The following is a 25,919-nucleotide window of genomic DNA, read 5'->3' on the forward strand; positions in this document are numbered from 1 at the left end:
GGACGGAAACATTTTAATATTTTTGATATATTTTGCTAAACTCTTCTCCAAAACATGTATCAATTTACATTTCTAACAGGAGTGTATCACAGATCATAGCTATCCAGATGTATGATATTAAAATTTTAATTAAATGCTCCCATAAATAAAATTTATCTATAACCATTCTTTCTCCCAGAAGAACAAAGGCTCTTTTTAAAAGAGTCTACAATAAGCAAACCTAGTACCCAAATCTTGGTTTCTAAATATCATACTCCCAAATCAGGTACCCTGAATCAGGGCTTCCTGAAGAAATACCTGACTCCAGGAATGGAACTAACTGAGGCTGGAACATCTTTTTGTGCCAGGGAGTACGAAAAGGCTAAAAAAATGATGAAGAAGTATCAAAAAGACATAGGAGCCAAATTTAAGGACTCCTACTTGCTAAATCGGGGACAATTTAAGCATGAAAGTGAATAACGATAGTAATGAACTATAACATTTTGAATTTGAAAAAGAATCCGTAAGTCTACAATGAAGCAATAAATAAATGAATGAATGAATGAATACGTGAAAAGTAAGGAAACAAGGAAGAAAGGCTCTCATTTATGCTAGAACCTTTTGCTTTCTACACAGTAACTGTCATAATAACATTTGATTCGAACAAGAATCGCCAATGGATGCTAAAAACATTGTGTAGTGTTTGTTGAGGGAAGATGTTTACATAACCTCAAAGTATCTACCAATAGCTTAATTATTAATTACAAAGAGAAAACAGGTATTTTACTGGGGAGATATTGAGTGAGTCCCTCTTAATCAAGGGTTCAAAATTAATATCACCTATAATGGGACAAACTGACATCGGAGGTCTTCCATTAAGACACGCCAGGGGCACATGTCCTACACAACATTCCTACCAAAACTACATAACTTTAAACTAGGCAAGAGGGAGGGAAAATCAGATAAAGTCCAAATGAGGGACATTCTACAAAACTTTCCAGCACACTTCAAAAATGTCAAAGTGTAAAAGACAAAGAAAGGCAGAGAAACTGTTACAGATTAAAACAGACTAAGTAGATATATCACTAAATGCAGTATGTCAGCGGTCCCCAACCTTTTTGGCACCAGGGACCAGTTTCGTGGAAGACAACTCTTCCACAGCCTGGGGGTGGGGGGGAGTGGTGGGGGGTGGTTTGGGGATGATTCAAGCGCACTACATTTATTGTGCACTTTATTTCTATTATTAGTATATCAGCTCCACCTCAGACCATCAGGCATTAGATCTCGGAGGTTGGGGACCCCCCTGAAGTATGTGATCCTGGACTGGAACCTGGGTTGGGGAAAAAAATGCCATAAAAAGCCATTACTGGGACAACTGGCAAAATTTGAAAATAGACTCGTATAATAGGTAAAAGTTTTGATAGTTGTATTACAGTTGTGTTCTCGGGAGAAGCTAAAGTATTTAGGGATAAAGGAACATAGCATCTGCAATTTACTCTCATGTTCAGTAAAAAATAAAATATGTATGAATATGTATAAATCAATAATATATAAAGAGAAAGCAAATGTTGCAAAATGTTAATTAGTTGTGATTCTAGGGGAAGGATATGTTAGAGTTCATGGTACTATCCTTGTAGTTTTTCACTAGGTGTAAAAGATTTTTAAAAATGAAGTTTTACAAGATATGGAAGCAACCTAAGTGTCCATCAAAAGATGAATGGATAAAGAAGATGTGGTATATGTACACAATGGAATACTACTCAGCCATAAAAAAGAATGAAAATTTTGCCATTTGCAACAACATGGATGGTCCTAGAGGGTATTATGCTTAGTGAAATAAGTCAGAGAAATCAAATACTGTTGCTATCACTTATATGTGGAATCTAAAAAATAAAACAAATGGATATTAAAAAAATTAAGTTTTAAAGAACTACCAAGATTTTAAGTAAATGCCATTTTTCTAAATCAGAAAAGTAACATATACTCACTAAACTAGAGGTCTACAAATAAAGCAAAAATAAACATCATTCCTCTATACTCTCACATAAGCAAAGTTAGAGTTTTGAATATATTTTCTCCACCTTTCACAAAACATATATTTAATCAGATATTAGGTCATTCTTAAAAGAGTTCCATGAGCGAGCTACAAACATATTAGTAAATGTTCCATCAATTCTAAAATTCATTGGCAAAAATGACCAAGTGACACAGGACTGAATCTATAAATTGGAAAAAATCCAGAGCTTATTACCTTTATCTTTTCACTGGGAAAACATCTAGCCACCAAGGCAATACATAGTTCATAAAGTATAACAAACATTTACATAAGAAATGCATATTTCCTTTCCAATAACTGCCAACCCCTAGCCAAAATTATTTACATCTTAAACGCATGTTAAGTCAGTAAGTGTGGGGATGCTTTGCAATAACTTACCGTGTCTCTTTATCACTGACAGTCACTGATTAAATCAAGCCCCAAAGCTGAAACTGAGTTTCTGTTTTTCCTACTTAGAAGTTTATGAGGTATGCTCCTGCAGTTTACTGTAATCAACTCCAATTCTGAATGATACTCAGGTTAAATATCTACACAAGAGCAGGATTTGGCAGTTTCCAGTTCCTGCTTTCACCCCTGTGCTTTCCTATGTCATTTTCCTGGCTTTGTCAAAGACAGTAAAAAAAGATATTGGGTATGGATGGGGGTGGAGTGAATGGGTTGCAATTATTGTCTTCCTGTCAAAATCTATTTCATGTCTCATAAAGTCTTTCTCACATCCAACAATCACACAAGAACATGTTCATTGTACAGAAGTTGCATGATGCTTAAAAATATTAGCATACTTATACACTTCTTTGAATATAAATTTGGTGGAACTGGTTTATTTTCTGTTCTTAGCTGGTCAACTAGAGGTTTCAGAGTTAAAAACTGGAGAACAGGGGGTCTGATCTGGATTTCACCTGCCCCTATTGGGGCAGCTTAACATGTTTCTCAAAGCTCTATTTCCCAACCTACAGAATGGGTACAATAATGCTTGCCTGTAAAGGGCTTAAGAGTTCACTAGATAAAAAAAGCTAGGTTCAAGTCCAGAGTAAGAAATGGCTACTATTATTATTATTATTCAAGTCCAGAGTAAGAAATGGCTACTATTATTATTATTATTTGGCTACTATTTAAAAAATTCGTTGATCAAGAAATGAGGGGAAGGAAACTTCTTCTACATAGTGCCCTTCGGTTTGGGGCACACATTGGCTTTAAAAGCTATCACTTCTTAATGCTTTCCACAACCTACAGATACACCAAGGCAGACATATCTTAGTCCTTCTGACTTGGCTTCAACAATCGGAAACACAGATGGTGATCACACAGTCACACAGCAGTGCTGGGATGAAATGCCACATAGTGCTTTCCATTTGGGTTTCCGTCTCCAATCAATTGCTATGGTTCACTGGCAGCGGTTAATGAAAAAAATGAAATCATTCAGGGAGATGAAAAGATATTTATGGAAAAGTTCACTTCAAAAAGATATTGAAAAGAACAATAATAAGTCAAAACAGGACATAAATAGAAATGACCAAAGCAAACTCCAGAGGGTAACTATTAAAAGTTATCAATGCCCTGAGCCCCTGCAGGTCAGCTCCACAACTAGCTTTATTGTGGAGTTTAGGTACCAAACTGAATGTGGGGATGATGTGTCACTTTCCTAAGAAAGATAAAGGGCCTGTGTATAAGTTTTGGGCTTGACTAGGACCAGCACAAATCCCAGACTCTGAAAGTTAAGACCTTTTTCCCACTTTACAACTAGGCCAGCTCTCTGTCTAGCATCTTTATTAAACAAAGTCCACCACTTTGGGCTTCAAGTAGAGGTGAAATGCAAGAAGCTGGTATTGCTTATATTTCAGTAGAAAAATAATGCTTTTTGTTTTTCAAAAGACAACTCCTGAGGACCACAAATTAATGGACAGAAAATGGAAAGGGGACGAAAACTTTACACACTACTCTTTACTGACCCCTCTTGGCTGACCCAGGGAAAAGCCTGAAGGCTGGGAAGGCCTGAAAGCTCACCTCCCCTGGAGAGAGCTCAGAGAACATTCGGTCTTTCACGCCATGGAAAGAAATCCTCAGTTCAGATGACCCCTAGTAAAATTCAACCCTACAGCACACGTGGCATTGATTGCTATTTATGGAGTTCCCAGAATGGAAACTGGGAAACGGCCTCATGGATCAACCCCAAAGGCTCTGCTAGGTCCCTGGTGGCCTGTGACCTCTGACTCTAGGTTGAAAAGCTTGCATAAGCGCTATCGCGACCACTTCTGATAGCAGGAAAAGACCTTACCTCTTTCTCTATCTTGAGTAGCTTCTTTACAGCCACCTCCTTGTCCTGTGATATCCATTTGGCTCGATAGACACTCCCAAAACTTCCTCCACCGCAGTTTTCGAAAAACTGCAAGTCATCAAATTTAATTTGCACAAAGGAGGTACCGAGAGACGACATCTCATAATGACAAAGTATTATACTTCCACAAAATCTATAGAGGGAAAGGAAAAGAAAGTTGGATTAGAAACATATTAGAACGAAACCTCTGTATTCCACTTTAGCTAACGTATACCAAGTCCTGCAGCACTTCCAGAAAGGGCCTGATGACTTAGGAGGAAGGAAAACAAGAGTATAAGCAAATCAACATGAAAACACTTACCCTGGCAGCCCATGCAAAATTCAACAGCAACTTGTCCAGACTCTGAAACACAGCTGTCCGCAGAGAAATGGCTCAGATTCCCACCCCCCCACCGACAAAGCCTGCAGCACCACTTCCTGCACATCCCAAGCAGCTCTGCCTAAAGGCTACTGTGTCACCAGGTCTCCTACCCCAAAGCCCCAACAAACGGGAAGCGTGCCCTCAGCAGCAGGCTTGCACAGCTCTTCTGGCATCTGAGGCACGCCATCTCCCCGTGTTGTACTCACTTCACACAAAATATACATAACCTAAGCATCTGAGCATGCTGGCACAGGAGGGCCCAGACGCTGCAAACTGAACGCGCATTCAGTGTTGGGATTCCAAAAGCAAGCGGTCAGCTTCGGGATGAGAGAAGAGCTGGCCAAGTGTTTTGCAGAAGTGGCTCCCTGGGTTGTATCCTGGAGCAGAACTTAATTAAAGAGCAGAAAATTTGCCCTTGATTACAAAATATATTAAGTCATCCAGAGAACTCTGCCAAGAATGTTTTTAAAAAAATATTATGCTTGTTTCCAGAGGAACTGATTACCTCTCCCAGAGATTATTACAGTGATATTTCCTGCAGTCTAAGGAGTTTTACTATTCTCCAGGTAAGGGGTCATTCTTCACACCCTATACCAAACCATAGATTAGCAGGAAAAACAAAACAAAAACACACAAACAAGAAAACGAACGTCTAAAATTTTGAACCTGCATGAAAAGCAGATGGATAAAAAAGTTTGTATACATATTCTTCCCAAACTATAAATCAGAATCTTATAATGAGGGAGCAAAAAGACGAATCCGTATGTACAGGACATTCTACAAAACAACTCCCCTGGGCTCCTCATAATTGTCAATGTCATGAAACATTAAAAAAAAAAAAAAAGCAGAGAAACTTACAGCACACAGAGGACTTAAATATGATGACTAAATGCAATGCATAATCACTGACTAGATTCTGGATCCCCCCCAAAACTACAGAAGTTATTAAGATTTTAGGGAAATTTGAATATTAACTATATATTAGATAATATTATTTTATCCATGGCAAATAATGGTATTTTGGTTTTGTAGAAGGATGTCCTTGCTCTTGAAAGATATACTGGGTGATGTATTAAAGTATGATATCTCCAATTTAATTTAAAATGGTTCAATTCCCCCTCACCCTCCAAAAAAAGTGAATGGGTATAGAAAGGGAGGAAGCAAATGCAGCAAAATGTTAAGAACTAGTGAATCTAGGTGAAAGTTATATGGGCGTTTTACTACTCTTTCCATTTTTCTGTGGAGTTTGATTATTTTCCAAAGAAAAGGGTGGAGGGAGGCAGTTTGCACCTATATAGATTGACAAAATTTCTTCTTAAACAACTTGCAGCTTTGCAGAGTGATGTACACAGTCAGCTCAGAGACCTTAACGTGCAGCTGACTAGCCATCCCATTTTAGGAACATCAGGTCACTGAAGAATGCTGATTTCTTAAGAGAAGCCAAACTCAGCTCTACTTTGGGAAGAAGGCAAGAGAGAGGATTGTTTATCCTCTGCAGTTTAAAAGATAGTTTAGAGTCTACATAAATAAACATTGTATCCAGATACAGTCTGTACCTATCTGAGTCAACAACTTACCTTACTCACTTTTGCTTCAATTCATATTTAGCTAATTACAGAAAAGAAGGCAAAAAAAAAAAAAAAAGATAAAATTTAAGAATGTGCCAAAGGTAGGTACACAGAACATGCAAATTTGTTCTCATCCCCAAAAAGTTTGTTCAAAAAACATAGAGAACAAATGTATGGATACCAAGGGGGAAGGTGGGGTAGGAGGAATTGGGAGATTGGGACTGACATATATACACTATTGATATTATGTATAAAATAGATAACTAAACAGGGAACTCTACTTAGTGCTCTGTGGTGACCTAAGTGGGAAGGAAATCCAAAAAAGAGGGGATATATGTATACATATAGCTGATTCACTTTGCTGTACAGTAGAAACTAACACAACACTGTAAAGCAACTATACTCCAATAAAAATTAATAAAAAAATAAAATGTCATTAAAAATTAAAAATAAAGATGAAAAAAAGTTTGTTCAACAAAATGCAAAACACCACTTGCAAGAGTTCCTCAGTGTTAAGTATTATAGACACTATATTTTTATTATTCACTTTTATTTTTATCAAAAAAATAGAACTCTCCTTCCCCCCCCCTCCCCACACCCAATTCTCTCTTCAGAGGGAACTAATTTCAACTCGCTTAGGATTTTATTCTGATATTTATATTTCATATGATATTTTTATATCTCTATTTCTAAAAATGTCTTTATATTGCTAATTCCTGATTGTCCCATTTTAGTTATTACCTATTAACTTCTCCCTGTGGAAGATAAGGATTTAGTTCTCATATCCCATCCTTTACCTCCTTACATACAAATATGTCACACTTGCCCAATCCTCCCAGCATCCAACTCTACTGTAACGTTTGGTTAAGTCAATATTCACTGTTTACAGTAGTCTGACAAAGTAAACATTATTCCCAAGAGTGCTGAGCAGGACTCAATGAATTTTCCTTTCTTGGATAATTTTTTCTTTCTCCCAGAGTTACTAGTTGTTCTGCTTTTGTTTTCGTTGTTTGCTTAGCTTTTTTTTTTTTTTTTTTAATTTATTAATTATTTTTTTATATTTATTTTTGGCTGCGTTGGGTCTTTGTTGCTGCGCGGGGGCTTTCTCTAGTTGTGGTGAGTGGGGGCGACTCTTCGTTGTGGTGCGTGGGCTTCTCATTGCGGTGGCTTCTCTTGTTGCGGAGCACGGGCTCTAGGCACGCGGGCTTCAGTAGTTGTGGCGTACAGGCTCAGTAGTTGTGGCTCGCGGGCTCCAGAGCACAGGCTCAGTAGTTTGGCACACAGGCTTAGTTGCTCTGCAGCATGTGGGATCTTCCCGGACCAGGGCTCGAACCCGTGTCTCCTGCATTGGCAGGCGGATTCCCAACCACTGCGCCACCAGGGAAGTCCCTGCTTAGCTTTTTATACACCTAAAACGTATTCACCTCATCAAACTCTCCCAAGAACTGCAAAACTCTTCTCAATAAAGTAAAAACATCCGGTAATTTGGCAGGAGGTGGGGCGGCGTTCTAGTTTCTCTTGGAGACGTTCCTGCTATACCCTTCAACTTCAGTCAGTCTAGCTGGAATAGTTGCTCTAGGCCAGACTTGACTGGGACTTCCCCTCCGCATCATCCTCAGCATGTCCTTCCCCTTTTCCTCTGTGGGAACTCCTGTCCTTGGATCTCCTGGCTTCTCTTTCTTGGTTTATTCCCCTACTTTGACAGTGCACCGTCTCCCATTAGCTACCTGAACAGAGTGCCCAGGATGCAATTTTTTGGGAGAATCTGTATGTCTTAAAATGTCTTGATTGGTAGTAATGGAATTACAGATAGGAAATAATCTCCTTATAATTTCAAAAGTACAATATTACCTCACACTCATTTAGTTTCTAATGTGTCTGTAGAGCAGCCTGAAGCTACTCTGGTTATTAATTCTTTTTACATTATTTTTTCCTTTTTGAAAGCTTTTAGGACCTTGTAGTCATCCCTGGAATCCTGAAATTAATAGGATATGCTTAGAGGTGAGTCTTTTTCATTCACTGGTGGGATACTCAGTATACTCTCCGTCTGTGACTCATGTCTTTTAATTGCAGAAAATTTCCTTGTGATCTTCCTTCACCACTTATAGCCACTTTTACTTCTTGTCTCTTCCCTCCCCAGACACACAGGAGGACTGATTTGCAGTTCCCAGTACACGCTTTCACATCTCCACACCTCTGCACGGGCTAGTGTCTCTGCTTCGAATGCCCTTCCCTGCCCAGTGATGTCCCTGACCACCTCCTCGGGGCCTCACGAGCAGAGTTAATTCTCCTTCGGTACCACAGCCCCTCTCTTTACCCGTTCATCATTCCCACTTACTTCCCACCAGACTACACATTCTTTAAGGGCAAAAGACACATTTCTATTTACATCAGGATCTTCAGCACCTACTACGCAGCTAGGTGCATCACACCTTTTCCATTAAAAAGTATGTATTGAATGAATGAATGAATAAATAAACGAATAAATAATTTCCGGCTATTCCTGTTATGCCTTTTGCAGCTGGAAAGATTCCAATCAGATTAAGTAAAATCTGAGAACTATAGTTTTTATAAGTGGTCCCCCCCCCCCCCCAGAGGATTCTGAAGCAAATCCTGATTTGGAAACAGCTGCCTAGCCTTCTTGGGAGACTGAGAAGAGTATATCTGGGCTCTTCAGGATTAGGTGTATCTGAGTCTGGAGGAGGGGGAGAGGAGGAGGAGGAGGAGGGAAGAAATCCTTCCAGAACAAACAGATCTGAACCAGGCTGAGATCAATATGAATAAGTCTGAACCCTCTGGTGCAGAGCAAGTCCAGGGAATGTGGGTGAACTGAGGCAGGATCAGTGCCATTTGAAACTGACCCAGTGGTGCCAGAGGGAGGCTGACCTCTGAGAAGCATAGTTCTCCAGGATCTTCACCCTGAGATGAGGTAACCAGTCAGCTCTTCCCAGAATCACTGTTACTCATTTTGTGATACATCCTGCCTTTTGGAAACTGGCTATGTATGAACGAAACTATATAATTACTTGAGTGTTTTACTGAGACCATAAAAAATTAGGTCCCATCTGATCACCGAAGAGACTAACAATTCTGGGGTGTATGAATACAGGTTTTAACTCCAGTGAGCTTAGCAAAGCATCATGGACATAGCTGAAAAACCTGACTGAGATTCCCATTGTCATCTATGTGACTGTCTGACCGCATATATTTACTTTTCCCTTTGAGCTTTCTCTCCTTTAAAATCATTATTCTAAGAGGATCAACTTATGACCAGAAGAATGGATAAACTGAGTTGCTGATTAATCATACTTAGAGCATCTTGGGGAAGACTGCTACCTGATGAAATTATGTTCTAATTTTTCAGATGTATTCTCCAATGAATAGACTAGAATTTAATAAGAGTCATCTATATAAATGTATTTACATAGTATACCCAATCAAATGATGTTTTCATCCCACCATGTTAAAACAACTGCTTTTACACAAAAAGGCAATTTTTCTCCATGCAATAATTCCCAGTCCTAATTTTGTAGCATCCTAACTTTGGTTTCATAAACTCTCAACACTGTTTTAAATTTTAATGACAAGTCTCTATCACAGAGCACTGAAGGGTAAGTTAGAACAGGGATATCACAAAAATGTGTAAGAGGGTGTCAGAACTCTGAAAATATTGAAAATCACTAACTCAGTGGTTGAGTCCAATCATTCGAGTACTTGAGTAGTAAGACTAATTTTTTTTTTTTAATTTTTAAAGATTTCCTTAGGAAACTGCCCGGCCGTCCAGTGGTTAGGACTCCGCACTTTCACTGCCCGGGCCCTGGGTTCAATCCCTGGTCAGAGAACTAACATCCTGCAAGCCACAGGGCGTGGCCAAAAAAAAAAAAAATTTCCTTACATTAAAATTTTAAAATATTTTTAAACTATTAATTGCTGAAAGCATATATAGTACTATCAGGTAATTATCAAAAGTGGAGCTATAGGGAGGAAGAAAACCTTATAGGGAGTTATTATTTTACTTTTTAAAGTTTTCAGCCTTCCAGTCCAAAAAAAATGGACTTTTGCCCTGGATTTTAAAAAAAGAAAAAAAAACCCCACAAATTTAGAATTAGATAGATGTGAGTTAGAACTCTGCCTCTACCTCTCAGTAACCTTGAATCAATCACTTTTCTCTCCAGACCCAATAAATGAAATATCCATTCTGTTACCATGTGTCTCAAAATTGATAGTCCAAAAGCTATCAGGTTTGAACAGTATTATTTGACTTCTTTGATTTAAGTCTCACTTCCAAGTAACAGATACTTCAACACAGACACAGCATGATCCAGGGGAAAGACCCCAGTTAGATAGCTCTAGTAGCAAATCTGAACTGACTAGCTGCCAGGCCTTGGGCAGGGCACTGAGCCTCTCCGGCCTCAGCTTTCTCACTGGCAGTAACACCCATTCTGTGTAGTTGTTGAGAAGTGGGAGATGCTGTGAAAGGCCTTGCCCAGCACCCAGTATATAATACTCAATAAATGGAAACTATAGTTCTTTAATTATTTTAAGAAATCTTGATATCATATTTAACCATCTATTTTTTCAGCCTTTGTAGTTAGGTATGCTTTCCTCAATAGTTTTCCTCTCCCTGTTTTTAGAATTGTTTTATATTATATCTTCATTAGTTTTGCAGAACAACTATAAATAATGTATTGTTGATCCTTAAATCCCTATTTTGTGAGCTTCTTTGTGTACGTTTTATTTTTTTTCCCCTCACTCCTCTAGTTGCTGCTGTTGGTTTTGGCCATTTTTGCAAGATCTATCTTCTTAGCAATATAATTTTCTTTTAAACATTTTTTACATAAGGAGAATATTTCAGTTATTAAAAGACAATACTTTTATTTTTTGGCACTTTTTAGGTACTAGAGTTTCTGGGAACTATTTAGTCAATTATAGCCCTCACTTTGGAAGGGTCTTAGAGTATACATTTCTGTGGTGGCCATTATCTTCTTTCAGATCTTATCTACTGCATATCAAATAGACTCAAGATACTTGCAAATCTTAATTTAAAAAAATTAAGTCTACTTATAAAAGGATTAGCTTTATTAGAAAAGAACTTTGGACTTTTTCTGGATTTTTCTATCTTTTAGGTTTATACGGGCCTATTATTTCTCAATTCAGATCCTTTTCTACCCCTAATTTACACTACTCTTCTTCCTCGCTTCACAAAAGTTAAAAGTCTATTTTCTGATGCAATATAGAAAAAAAAAAAATTCATTTGTTTTGTCATGACCTGAATATGACCAAAAAAAACCAAAAAACCCCCCTCAGGAAATTCCTTTGCCAAGCTCACTGCCCTAATATTTATTTATGCTAGTATTATTTCAGCCTCCTTAACACAGATTAGTAAATAAACTAATAAAAATGTGCTTTATCACCATGTATATAAAAACAATACCACTTGGATTGCAGGTCTGCAATTATTTTTTTTTTTCTGCAAGTCTTATTTTCAAAAAAATGGGGAAAGCTCTGGTTTGATGTATTTGTTTATAACACCAAGGTCAAAGATTCAGAGATTCCGTTCCTGAGCAGGATTGCTGTTCTGCTATGATAGATAAGATCTGTAAGACTAGCTAGAGACTAGGTATGAATAGAACTAACTAGTATTGTGTCTACTGTAGCTATGTCCTTCCTTCCTCCAAGGCTGCTACCAGAAAGCAGACTATCTTGTCTAGAACAGGTTGCTGGGCTCAGTGGAGAGGATCTTCAGTCATGGATATCTGAGAGAAGCCAACTTTAAGAGTCTAAAAAAACAGAAAAGCTATTGTTTCACTTTTTTTTTTTTCCCTCTCTCCTTTATCACATAAATAACACAGAACTCTCTAGTTAAAGCACAGGTTAAAATTAAAATGAACTAGTTAAATGAGACATTATTTGTACTTTAATACTTCAGTTAATGAAAAGAGACTTCCATGACATACTTTTCTTGCCAGAAATGTTGTTACTAGAAGCAAAATACAGGAGGAACAGAATGTAGGGGGCAGGGGCACTTATGCCACAGAAATGCCATGTGTAAATGTGTCTGTGCTCAAACAGAAGCCCAACTAGGAAACTCGAAGTAGGTACAATCCAGGACATGGGTCACTGCAGGGGCTTCTCGTGTTGAATGATTAGAAGCTTCTAGCGTTGAATGATTGGAGGCATGAGGAAGAGAACGGGGCCAGAGTCTGACTAAAGCAAAGGAGCATGGAGAGGGCACATTTCTACGGGCTGGCTGGAAGAGGAATACACAGGTGTTCGGGGATACGGGTGAGGGTAGGGGAGAAAGCCTGGTGAGTAAACACGGCTTATTCAGTCAGCAGGCCCACCCATCCCTAGATCCTGCTGCTACTCAGCTCTTATTTCTACTCTAGAACAGTTTTCTGTCAAACAGAAAGTATCTCACCTTCCTGGCTGCTAACAAACAGTACAATTCTGGACAAACCTAGAATGAAGGTTCCCTGAGAAAGGGAAATATGAGAGTTAAAAACTGGTAACCTTGATGAAACATGAAAAAAAAAAAAAAAATGGGGTCATTAAAACTAGATAAGACCAAAGGAAGACTCTGTAGTATGTATCACTGAGCCAGAGGCAACGCTATCTGTGGACAAAAGTTACAGAAAGAATTTTGGGTTATCAGAGCTGCCTAACAAGGAAATATGCTACCCTGTTTAGTAGTGAGTCCTCCATCACTGACAGTGTTCAACGGGAGTGTGGGTAGGAGACTAGGAGGGCAGAACGACTAGTTTCACAAAGATCCACTCCAACCCTATGAGTACACCATGACTAACTGACCTCTCCCTTCCCTTCCTAGGGATACAGTCATGAACCTGACACTGAGAGCCCCCTCCCTTGTGGAGGAACACAGTGATCAATATCAGCAATGGGAATAATGGAGATGACTGGGCATCCTCCTAAATTCCTCCTCCCAAACTGGCTGAGAAGGTGAGAGCCATATTTCAGACTTCTATCCTACAACTATCCTCCCCCCTCCTCTCGACTTCCAAAGCAAAGAGCTCTGCTGACCTCAAAAGCCACAGTATGACCACAGGAAAAAAAAAAACTCTTTGGATGATGATCTACCCCTATTCTTTTCTCTGCATAACGGAATTGCATTACCCCGTGTGGCGGGCTGGCCTATAAAGCAGAATGGTGCAGTACCATTTACCAGAACCGGGACCATGCTCCTCAAATGTGGGTTATCCCATAGGTGGAGTACCCAGTTCTGAGCAGAAGATGCAGGAATAAACACACGCCTTACATCAGCAATTTTACTTTAAGATTTCACTTTTAAGATTTGGAGGAATAAACTTGCTTAATGTCTGTTTGTATTGGTTTGTTCAATAAAGTCAAACAGTACAGAAGACAATGCCAAAGTCACATGAATTTTTAAGATTAAATGCAAGATTTGAAAAAAAAGTGCTTGCTGGGCTTCCCTGGTGGTGCAGTGGTTAGGAATCCGCCTGCCAATGCAGGGGACACGGGTTCAAGCCCTGCTCCGGGAAGATCCCACATGCTGCAGAGCAATTAAGCCTGTGCGCCACAGCTACTGAGCCTGTGCTCTAGAGCCTGTGAGCCACAACTACTGAGCCCACGTGCCACAACTACTGAAGCCCGCATGCCTAGAGCCCGTGCTCCGCAACAAGAGAAGCCCGCACGCCGCAACTAGAGAAAGCCCGCGTGCAGCAACGAGGACCCAACGCAGCCAAATTTATATAAACTAAATGAATTTATTTAAAAAAAAAAAAAAGTGCTTGCTTACACTGGGGGTATTTATGGCTATACCTACAGATCCCTGAAGGAATACATTCTTCCCCACTTTTGGTAGAAAAGCTTAATAAGCAAAGATTTCCTCCATGACCTTTAGGCAGTGATCCTTGCCATCTCTTTTTGGTTTTCCTCTATGCAAGTCCAGAGATGAGTCCACAAAGAAGAATGTTGGTCCCTGAAGGCAATCTGTGCTCAAAATCAGCTGTAAGAATGGTTCCAATGTTGGTCTTCAAGGTCATAATCTTCCACCATTCCTACACTTCCCAAATTCTTCAAATATAAATGCACTAATTTTCAGATTCTCCCCCCAAGAATATTACAAAGCTGTGTATAAACACAGAGGTACCCACAGAGCTGCTTTAGAAATCCTTATGTGCAAAGCAGGAGAATAGCTATGAAAACCTCCTAGCCCTACATACACACGTAAGTATGATTTGGGAACAGGGCAGGCTACCAAGGGCAAGCCTTAGCTGGGAACAAGTGAGACAGGTAGCTTTCTCTGTGTATAACTTGAGAGTGTGGAAAACCCCTTCTCTACCACTCAGTGATGGTGGCTAAAGTTCCTGGCACTGGCTCAAGCATTTCCATGTGCTGTCTCATACCCTTCTGCTCATGAAGCAGGGATTACTGTCCTCAGTTTGCATGTGAGGAAACTGAGGATCAACGGTGTAAAAGTTGCCCAAGCCAACTACCTAACTTAAAGTGACACAACTGAGATTCAAATTCAGGTCTGACTTCAAAGTCATATCATTTTTTCCACCATATCATGTCTTTTTTCCACTATATCATTCTGCCTCCTCCTAATTTGCCTTTTTTTTCTTTAAACAAACCCTTTTCTTATTATAGTTAATTACTAGATTGCTTACCATCCACCTAAAGTTCAATGTGAGGCTTTAATGTGATGCTGGGGTTAGGGTGTCAAATGCGTGGCTGCTTTGTTCTCACAGAATCTTCTACTGTGTTGGGATTACTTAACTGCTATTAGGGCATAATCGATGGTTCAGCTGTCTGTAGGAGGGTCTGACACAAAAGCACCCAGGTATCAGTCAAACCAATCTAAGCTCTAGCATTTATAGCTCTCTTTCCTTAACAGGTACAGTTTTCTGGTCACAGCTGGAAGTCTGCTTATTTGTGTGTAGTGGGGCAAGGTTAACAGCCACAAAAGAAGTAGCCTAAATCTTCCCTGCAGTAAGGCCAAAAGGTGCCTTAGCTGTTCCTATTACATGTAGATAGACAAGACACCCTCCCTGTCAATCTGTCTTGGGTAGAATAAAATGGAAAACAAATGATCCAAATTGATTTTTATTTCCAGCATCTCTGGATACAGATATAAGGCTATCTTATTCCAAGAAGGCCTATATCACCACAAACATCCTTTTCTGGTTTAAAAAAAAAAAATCATTGATTCTCTCCTTTCTTTTCTCTGAATCCATCAATTTCTAAAATCAACTGTCCACTTTTCTCTTTCACTCCACACTAATAGTTTCACTCCATGTCTGACCCCTTTTCATGAAACATCACTGTAATTTCTCCAGTGTTTTCTCTGATAACTAGATTATTCACTCCATGCCCCTGTTAACTCCTGTTTATAATTTTGTAGCCCTATCAGTTTCACTGCTCATTCCGGATAGGCACTCAGCCAATATACTGCCAATAACACTCACTCGTGTGCTAACTTAAAATACACAGCTTAGCCTGCCAAGTTTCCTTATTTGGCAAGAAGGTCCCTGAGTTCCCAAGATCTTTGACCATCCATTTTTAGATCCAAATCCTCAGTGCTTAATATTTGGATATTTCTCTCTCTCTTTTTAATTTGTCCTTATGTGTTCCCTAAAAGAATAAGAAAAAAAGATCAATCATCTATTTGCTTTCCTAGACAAGAACAAAATGTCCTTGCCATTATGGTCATTTACTCTGGAATTATTACCACTAAAACTTTTGATATAAACAATATTTTCCAGTTTAAAAAAACTCCCATAATAATCTCAAAAAAGTTATAATAAAAATTAAATTCTGAAAGATTAAAATAAACAGTACACATTGCTCTAAAAGACCATGTTTCTTTATCTTAATTCTCTCTTTCCAAACAAACTAAATTCGCATTCATTTACAATCTCCCAAATCTCTCACTATTGTAGCAGGAACGTAAAACAAAGGCTCCACAAATGACTAAAACTATAATTAAAATGCAGCCATCCCATATTTTTTGAAAATCAAAAAACGACATGAAATTTCATTGTGGAGATGGGCCTACTACAAAGAAGACACTAACTGTCTTGGATTGCTTGTTTATTTTTTGTCTAAATGTGTCTGTAGGTTTGGTTCCACTGAATCCTAGCTGTTCACTTCAACGGAGGTCAGGAAAGCAAGAAGGCTCTCCTAAAACAGCTTTAAGGTTAAAATATGAATATACTTTAACAACCACTGTAGCTCAAAAATCATAGAATTAATTCTGTAAGTCCATTCTAATACACTATCATACATAAGAAGCTGTTTATTGTAATATCACTGGAATAGGACACTAAATGGTGTTGCTTTCATTATTAAAGAAACTAACAAAAGTAGTAATTAAGTTTCCCCATAAACACTGCTTATCCAAGACCCAGAGGCGCATCAGAAACATACATTTTCAACAAGCTAACGATTGCCCCACTTTGTAGGAAATTCAATGTCCTCCGGCCAGCTTTGGATTAAAGTTTGTCTGCAAGCCGTCAGGAGCAAGCGAGGCGTGGCGGCCGCCTCAGCCTTCACCTCCGGCCTGGTGCAGGACCCCGAGCCCAGGAACCCGGGGACGCCACCGGGTCGGCAAAGCGGCCACCCCGACGCCCGCGGAAGGCACGAGCTCCACGCTGCCCGGGGCAGTGCAGGCGCCGCCGCTCTCGGCGGGAGGCGAGCTCCCGGGCCGGCCGGCAGGAAAGCAGAAGTTAGTGGCCTCTCTTCGCACGCAAGCACCTCTGCCGGGAAGCGGCCTGCACCCTGCACTGATCTGGGAGATTCGCGCCTCGCCTCCCGAGAGACGCCCGGGTCACCCCCGGCGAGGCCGGCGCTCCACGTCCGGGGAGGGGAGCGGCGGCCGGGAGCCGCCGCCCGCCGGGGCCGAGACAACCGGAGTCTCTCCGGCTGCGCCCCGCTCTTCCCGGCGCCAACTTCTGCCTGGGACCCGTGCGAACTTCCCGAGCCGCTTCCGGCCGTGCAAGGGCGCGGGAACCGAGAACGCCAGCTCCGGGTCGGGCAGGGGTGCTCCGTGGAGGCCCTGACCCCGGCAGGGCCTCGGCCCGCGACGCCAGGACGAGTCGCGATCGCGGCGGGCCTGCTCCGCACCCCCACCCCCGCAGCCTCCGGCCTGGCCCCTTACCTGGCTCCCGGGCCGGGCGCGAGCAGCAGCCGGGGGCGCCGAGGCCCCGCGTGCGGCGAGGGCAGGGGCGGCGGCCGGGGTTCGAGAGGACTGCGGCCGGCGCGGCTCCCACGCTTTCCGCCCGAGTCAGGAGTTGAACATTCCGCCTCTCCGCCCGCGCCAATGAGGAAGACAGTCACGGCAACAGCACCACCTACCTCCGAGCGCGGAACGGCCGGGCCTCCCTGTCTGCGCCCCACACGCCCGCCGGCCCGGCCGCAGCGCAGAAGCGCCAGACAGCGAGGCGGGGGCGGGCGCTCGGGCTCCCAGGCTGCACCCCGAGGGCACCTTGCGCCCCGCGCCCTGGGCCCCTCCCAGGCCGCCGCACCCCTCAGACCGCACCCCATACCGCGGGGGCGCGGGGAGAGGGGGTGTGCCTCTGCCTCCCTTTGTGCCTTCCCATCTTTTTAACAAGTTAACACCACGTATTCCCTCAACTCATCCTTATCAACAAACATTTACTATGAAAAAGGCGCTGGGATACAAAGACACGGGAGGCTCCTTCGTGCCGGACAGATGTTAATTATCTGCTTGGGAAGGGGACCGACCGACGTGTACAGATATTTCGGGGGAGGTAGGGCTGAAGGCTGCCTCAGTGGAACCATCAGTAGATACCTAAGGAATTTTGAGGAGGGCTCGTTGTCTGCTGCCCTGGTTGGTGACTTTAGCAAAGCCGAGTTCAGATGAGGCTAGAATCCGCTCCAGGTGTGAGCAAAAGGTGGCAATCAGTACTGGGGAGAGAAGTTATGGTCAGTGGGGAGGACGGTTCTGTGGAGGAAACGGGAGACGAGGTTCTAAAAGTATGGGAGGCATGATCCAGGGCTCACTGATTTTGAATCTTATCATCTATGGACACTGGGGAACTGTGGAAAGTTAGAATCAAAGGGGTGAAGTAGGTGTTTGTGGTTTTGTTTTTTAATGGTGATTTTGAGAGAGAGCAGTCCAGGGTGGTTGTAGAATGGGTTGCTAGGGCAAAACTGGGAAGCAGCATATTGTCACCACCTGGTTATGCAATTGTGAGGATTTGAGTTGGCGTGTACAAAATAGAATTAGGAAAGAAGAAATGAACTTCAGAGACATGTTTCAGGAGGAGGCCACAGGAATTGGTGATCCACTAGATGTGGAAAAGAAGAAAGATGATGCCAAGATTTCAGACCTGGGTGACTAGAAGAATGATGGTGTCATTGACAGAAACAGAGATACCGGTGGAGTAGGAGCTGGCTTCCTGTTGAGTTTGAGGTCATGGGAGGAAAAACAGGTAGAGATGCAGCAGTTGAAATATGAAAATGATTCAGAAAAGAGGTCAGGAGGGAAATATAAAATTTGGAAATCATTCATATGGTTAAAGATATGGAAGTGGAGAGATGAGTGAATAGAGGTTAAAAAAACCCACTTTCTAGTCTGTGATTCAGATTAATTATTTGAATTTTCCCTTTGATAAGGACTAGGAACTTTAGCATTGATAGATTCTATTTGGGGAACTGAGAAATTAGGATTGATGAAAACTATCATGCTAAAAAAAAAAAAATTCCTGCTGTAGGTAATCAAAGAATTCCAAAAGCCATCTAACCATTAAAGGGAAAACTAAGGCTCTTTAGCACAGACCTAGGTATAGGGTGACTCCAGTTATTTTACCTCAACTTCAAAGGCACTAGATTGTGATGGAAAGGACACTAGAATGGGAACAGAGAACCTGGCTTCTGGTTTTAGGCCTGCCACTTATCAGCTGGGGTATTTTGCTAGACAGGCCTCGGTTTCCTCCTCTGCAAAATAAGAAGTCCCAATTAAATGTTAGCTGAAGGTTCCAGCTTTAAAACTATGAATAATACTGCTTTAAATTTGGAGTATATGTCGTAATACGTTTAGCCACGATCCCCTTCCTTTCTATCCATTCTTTTCTTCATTTTATTTTTCTTCACATAAATTAGGCTAAGAACATAATAACCAGCAGGAACAGTGAATGCTAAAAAGTAGTCTCACAAATATGCTTAAATGATAACCTCGTAGGCACTCTCTTGTCTTCCTAATTAGGCCGCAAGCTCCTTGAGGTCATGTCTTATATTTTATTGTATCTGAAATAAATATATAATAATTGTGTGATAAACTGATTTCTTCAAGTCTTATTTTTCTCTGGTCAATCTGCCTGTTTCCTTGTGACTATACTGATCTCTTTAGGCCCCAGACTTAATAAATATACTCTGGTGCTTATTCCCATGGTCGACTCTGCTTTGTCAGACTTTCAAATCTTTTTGAAAGCATATTGGTTAATTCTCACCAGGCAGAGTATAGGTTTACAAATGTAAATAGCAGTAACAAAAGAGACCTAGTCAAACCTCTCTTATCAAGCTTTCCTATTCCTTTACTTCACATGTCTCCATACTAAAAATAGATGTACTTTCAGCAGTAAGGTGACTTAGGAGTCCTTAGCACCCTCTTATATCCAAGAATACCCTCCAAAGTAAACATGCAATGTCAGTAAAAACAGTGTATTTGCTATGCAAATATAGCTTAAAGAAAAAGTCTCCTAGCCCCTTATTCAATCAGATTGTTGTCCCTAAACTCCTCTAAAATAGAAATTCTGGAACTGCTATCAGTGGATCAGAGAAGTGCAGGCATAAATTCCATTAAGGATGGAAGGAAAGGCAACTTAAAAGGAAGCAAAGTATTCTTCCCTCTCTTTACAGCAATAAGAGCTGTGATGCTGGTACCCAGAAGCATTTTTTCTAGCCATCTCAGTTCTCTATCTTAGATTGTGAGTGATCTGTGTCTGGATCATAACTAAGAATTAACCAGCTTTTATACAAAAGTTGATACTTTACCTTCTGCACAACTCTGGATCCCTGGGAAATGAAGGCATACAATCAAACATCTTTTAAGATAAGTAGCCATTACCTTAAACTGACAAATGAAACCCAGGTCACTTTTCAAGCTTAAATTTCACATCTAATTTGAGGACTGAAGAATTCACAAGAGTATTTCGGGTACCAAATTTGCTTAGGTGTTCCAGGATATGAAAGGAGCAATAGGTGAGAAGAGAAATTGGGGACTTTTGCAAAGTTTATTCAACAAGCATTTACTGAACGGCAGGCACTGTGCTGAGCTTTGCAATTATAGCAATGACCCAGACGTGTTCCCCACTGTCACAGAGTTTTCAGAATGCAATAGAAAAGCCATTAAAGATACAGGAAGTGTGCTAAGTGGGCATATATGGGGACCTACAGCAGGACACCTTTTTGGAAAGCCATAAAAGACAAAGAAGCTTCCAAGACAAAGAAGCTCTAAGTCCATACGAGAAGAATAGTGAGAATTTGCTGGACAGAAAGGTAGGAAAGCTATTCCAGGCAAAGGGAACCGCAAGTACAAAGGCCCAAGAGCATTTAACAAGTTCAAAGACTAAATCCCCTAGTAGCTAAGTAAAGACATTGCCAGGAGGGAATAATAATCCTCATAGTGGTAGTAATAGTAGTAGTGATAACAGTACTAATAACAGTGGTGGCTAATATTTTCTGAGAACTCATGTGCCATGCACCGACCTAAGAGTTTTACACAAGCTCACTCCACCCAATCTTCAAAGTAACCCGACAAGGCAGTTTAAATCATCATCCTACGCTGTAGAGCAGGAAGAAGTCTTGGAAATCCTAGGCAACTTGTCTTCCCTCAGGGAGCAAGACATAAACTTTAGGGCTTGTTCATTTCGACTAAGCAGTTCCCCAACTTTCTGGTCTCAGGGTTCCTTTACACTCTAAAAAATCCTTGAGATAAAATAAATAAGCCATGGGGGTGGCTTATTAATATACAGCATAAGGTATATGGTCAATAATATTGTAATAATTTTGTATGGGGACAGATGGTTACTAGACTTATTGTGGTGATCCTTTCATAATGTATGCACGTGCCAAATCACTATACTACCTGAAACTAACATAACGTTGCATGTCAACGATATTTCAAAATAAATAAAATTTTAAAATAAATAAATAAGTCCTTGAGAACATCAAATAGCTTTTGTTTATGTTATACCTGTCAATATTCATCATACAGGAAATTAAAACTGAAATCTTTTAATTCATTTAAAAATAACAAAGCCACATATATTAATGTAAATAACATGTTTTAATGAAAAGTAACTGTTGTCCAAAGTAAAAAAAGTTAGTGAGCAGAGTGTCATTGTTTTATATTTTTGCAAATCTCTTTAATATCGGGCCTAATAGAAGACAGCTGATTCTCATATCTGCTTTGGCATTTAATCTATTCCAGTATCATATTACATTTACCCTGTGGAAGATTCCACTGTACACTCATAAGAGAGGACAGTGAAAATAACATCTTAGTATTCTTTTTTTTAAAAAAATATTTATTTATTTATTTGGTTGCACCAGGTGGGCTCCTTAGTTGTGGCATGTGAACTCTTAGTAGCAACATGCATGTGGGCTGTAGTTCCCTGACCAGGGATCAAACCTGGACCCCCTGCACTGGGAGTGCAGAGACTTATCCACTAGCGCCACCAGGGAAGTCCCTTTCTTAGTATTCTTATGAGAAGAGTTTTGACCTTGCAGACACCCCAGAGAAATGACGGTTGATGTTATTTTTTGGCAAGATCCTAGTGTTATTATTAAATGGCACTATTACATGAAAGGCTGGTAAGCACTTTGAATGTGAACACTAGGAACCAGCATGGACTCATTGAAATCAAGATGTACCAGATAAATCTAGTTTTCTCTACTGGGATCATAGAGGACTCTGAGGACTTCTGTCAGTGAAATGTGACAAAGTTTCTCATGATGGCTTTGTAAGTCAGAAGGGCATTTTAACTGATGACAGTACAACATAAATTGCTGTTAGGCTGAAAACAGCCTAGAAGCTATACCCCCAAAGTGTTGATGTCACTAAGGGTGCAGTGTTATCTTAAGAAGGGATGTTGTTGGGCTCTCTCTAGCTTGCCCTGTTCAACATTTCTACAACTTGGATGAAGACCTAAGTGGCATGCCTATCTAATTAGGGAATAACATGTACCTGGAAGGAATAGCTGACATATTACATAGAAGAATCATGTCAAAACTTAAAAACTTTTACTCACAAACCTTTATTGACACCTCACTGCCTACTAAAGTCCCAGATCCTTAGGGCATATTCAAAACCCTCCATTAGCTCACCCAAAGTTTCCTCCCCAATATTACCTCCCATCTTTGTGGGCTACATGCTGCCCCTCTCCCCCAGCACCTTTCACCTCCTCCTTGGAATTTTCCTACATCAGTTCTCACTCTTATCATCACATCTGGCCACCAAGAATACTGTGCTCTTCCTCCATCACAGGTGTGGCAGTGGCAGATTCTATTCAAAGAGAACATTACTGAAATATAAGGGAAACATAAAATGTTACGATAATAGTCCAGTTTCTGAAACTGAGATTTCTGTCTTAGATCCAATACAGATAAGCTTTCATCCCCAGATAACTGTATCTTAGACCCAGATGAGCTGGTAAAACATTATAGATACATTACTTGGTTTCTTAGGGTTTCCAGAGCTTCCAGGAGACACATGATGCTGTTTTTTGGATAAACCAAATTCTCAGACCCAAACTTTCAGACATTCTAGGAAGACCAATAGTATCATCCCACATGACATTCAGAATATCACCAGTTTCTTGGATTTAGGCACATGTGATTAGGAAGGAGAACTCTTCTATTTGCTGGTATCTGGAAAAGCTAGAATTATATTTCATAAGGTAAGTATTAGTTTCATTTAATAACTGCTCATAAGCAATCAAGTGACAGCAGCCACCTTCTATATAAAAGTTTCAGGTACCTGTAGATTTTTCATGGCCTCTCTTTACTATAAACACCATTAGATGATGCCAATGCATAATCACGTGTCTTCACTAGCCATTTTTTTCTCTTCAAAATGCAATTTTTAAAAAACTGATATGCCTGGCCTCTGTTTTCTTCATTTTGCTTGCCTCCAAAAAGTCTACAACCAGGTGATATAGTTTTTCTGGTCTGCCTAGAAAGGGGATAGAGGAAGGAGTGAAGGAATGACTACTTTCCAGTAGCTGGCTCAGGACCTCTCAAGAGTGGATTAACCAGTTTATTATAATCAGAAAATCCTGATCAAATTTCATTCTCTTTTCCATCTACAATTCTTTTATATTATTCTTTTTCAAGTTGAAATTTTTCTAGCAAATATTTTTATAAGTTTTACTTGTTTTTTGTTTTTTTGGGGTTTTTTTGCCACCATTGGCTTTTCTCTAACTTTTTAATGTCCATTTGTATTAAGCCCCTGTCCTCGTGGTTTGTAACACCTTCCAATTTACTATCATCTGCAAATTTCATTAACATGCTATTTACTCCCTCTTCCAGATCATTAATAAATGCTATTTTCTTATGTATTAAATTTTGCGGTCGAATAGATTTAATTTGCTGTTGTAATTTCAGTGCATGTTTTCTAAAGATACAATGCAGTTAAGAATGGTCTTAACATAGGCTTAAATCCATACCCAGTTTATAGTTATTTTACTATTATGCAATCCATTTGTGTTCTCTAATCAGCACTGTTGTGAGCTCCATTGAAGCAATAATCTATTGATTTTCTCTTCCTTCTTTTTCAATATAGTCATCATCTTGGCTTTAAATACACAGCAGTAGCAGAGTTAGAACTATTGTGTAGTTCTAATCCACCACTATTTATAAAAGGAAATTAAGTCTTTTTTCTCAGTGGATATTCTTCCACTGATAAAAGGAATATTCTAACATTAAAAATTATTTTATAACCATAATATTTGATTTTCCTATGCATGGTATCAATGTTCTAAAAAGAAATAGATTCTAGATTTTTAAAGCAAGTAAATGTAATGTGTATTACATTTATATATATTAAATAGATGTTTTATATAAATAATATATAATATCTATATCTAGAGAGAGATATAGATACATTAGAAGTGTGTGTATATACTTTCTTTTATAATAAATCAGCTCACTGACTCCCTAACTCCTAGAGACTCTGGGGTGACTTTGTTTTTTATAAAAGACTTAGACATGCCACCTTCAAATCAGAGAATGAGATTCATTAAGCCTTTGCTTCACTTTGTGTCACACATCGTCCTACTTATTAGGGCCCTCAATAGTGGCAGTCTTCATTTTCAATGAGATGAGGCTTCCCACATGTCACTTAAGGTTCACGTATTGAAATTTTTTTTTTTAATTTATTTTTGGCTGCGTTGGGTGTTTGTTGCTGCGCGTGGGCTTTCTCTAGTTGTGGCGAGCGGGGGCTACTCTTCCTTGCGGTGCGCGGGCTTCTCATTGCGATGGCTTCTCTTGTTGCGGAGCTTGGGCTCTAGGCATGCGGTCTTCAGTAGTTGTGGCCCGTGGGCTTAGTTGCTCTGCGGCACGTGGGATCTTCCCGAACCAGGGATTGAACCCGTGTCCCCTGCATTGGCAGGCAGATTCTTAACCACTGCGCCACCAGGGAAGTCCCACATATTGAAATTTTAAATAATTTTTCAGGAGGTTAGTCTTCATGTTTCTATACAATTCAATACATAATATTTCCAGGAAATATTTTCTCTTCCCTCACTCTCAATCTCTCTCTTTTTTCCCCTTATAAAGTCAACTGAGTACAATCCCATGGTAATCTTTTCTTTTCCACACTGAGAAATTTAACCTCTAGATCTCAGTTTCCCCCTCTGTGAATTTGTAACCGAGCAGGACCCTATGGGACCTTTCCGGGACAGACCCTTCCCCCATATTCTCTGCTTTAGCTCCTCTCTAAAGTGCCTAGATAAAAATATGTGATGCACATTTCCTGAGTTGTTTTACAGATCCTAAAACCACCACCAAATGGAAGAAATTAACAACTTGATAATCGTGACCATGTAGCCCCCAGACCTGCTGGCACCTGAGGATTGATAATAACCCCTGTGACACAGCCCTGTTACCTCACCATCAACCAATCAGAGTATTGTGCACGAGTTGGTTACGCACCCTGTGACTCCCCTCCCTCACCTTGCCTCTAAAATGTGTCAACTGAAAACAAAATGCACAACATGAGAGTTGTGAGTTAAGTTTTATTGGGGACAAATTGAGGATTATAGCCCAGGAGACAGCATTTCAGATAGCTCTGAGAAACTGCTCCAAAGAGGCAGGGGGAAGGTCAGTATATATGTGATTTTGGTGAAGGGGGAGTACATGCAATTAAGCACATTTTTTGCAGAAGGTTGCTGCTAGTCATGAGGAGCAGACGTCACCATGAAGGATTTTAGCGTTTTCTTAGATATGAGGAGATGCAAGAATTGGGCTCATAAAACCTTCTCCTGAAAATATCTAATTATCTGAAGACCTGTTCTGCCAGTTTTTCCCAGAGCAGAGTGCCTCATTCCTGATCTCCACCCTGAATTCCTTTCAAGGAGTGTTGAAAGTCAGCAGCTGCAGCGGCTCATGATTTAA

The 25,919-nt window shown here is 40.4% G+C and overlaps 2 protein-coding genes across 8 annotated transcripts in view; one reads left to right on the forward strand and one right to left on the reverse strand.

The window, feature by feature from the left end:
* Positions 1-22,785, reverse strand: part of MAP3K20 (mitogen-activated protein kinase kinase kinase 20) — a 185,843-nt gene extending 163,058 nt beyond the window's left edge. For 2 of the 7 annotated variants that reach the window (XM_082397701.1, XM_082397698.1), the window contains exons 1-2: positions 17,440-17,628; positions 4,311-4,503 (exon numbers count right to left, since the gene is read on the reverse strand). In XM_082397701.1, coding sequence (XP_082253827.1) covers positions 4,311-4,469 — 159 coding nt within the window. In that variant the 5' untranslated portion in view covers positions 4,470-4,503; positions 17,440-17,628. The other 5 variants (XM_082397700.1, XM_082397699.1, XM_082397704.1 and 2 more) reach the window with 5 other exon arrangements.
* LOC309630224 (uncharacterized protein) lies at positions 8,936-18,646 on the forward strand (the record flags this gene model as incomplete). Its single annotated transcript, XM_082395162.1, has 3 exons — positions 8,936-13,259; positions 13,525-17,849; positions 18,526-18,646. Exons 2-3 carry the CDS (start codon positions 16,753-16,755, stop codon positions 18,644-18,646), a joined length of 1,218 nt encoding a protein of 405 aa, XP_082251288.1. The 5' UTR covers positions 8,936-13,259; positions 13,525-16,752.
* Positions 22,786-25,919: the final 3,134 nt, after the last annotated feature.

Source organism: Balaenoptera borealis (genome assembly GCF_965194805.1).
Source record: "Balaenoptera borealis genome assembly, chromosome: 6".
Lineage (NCBI taxonomy): Eukaryota > Metazoa > Chordata > Mammalia > Artiodactyla > Balaenopteridae > Balaenoptera > Balaenoptera borealis.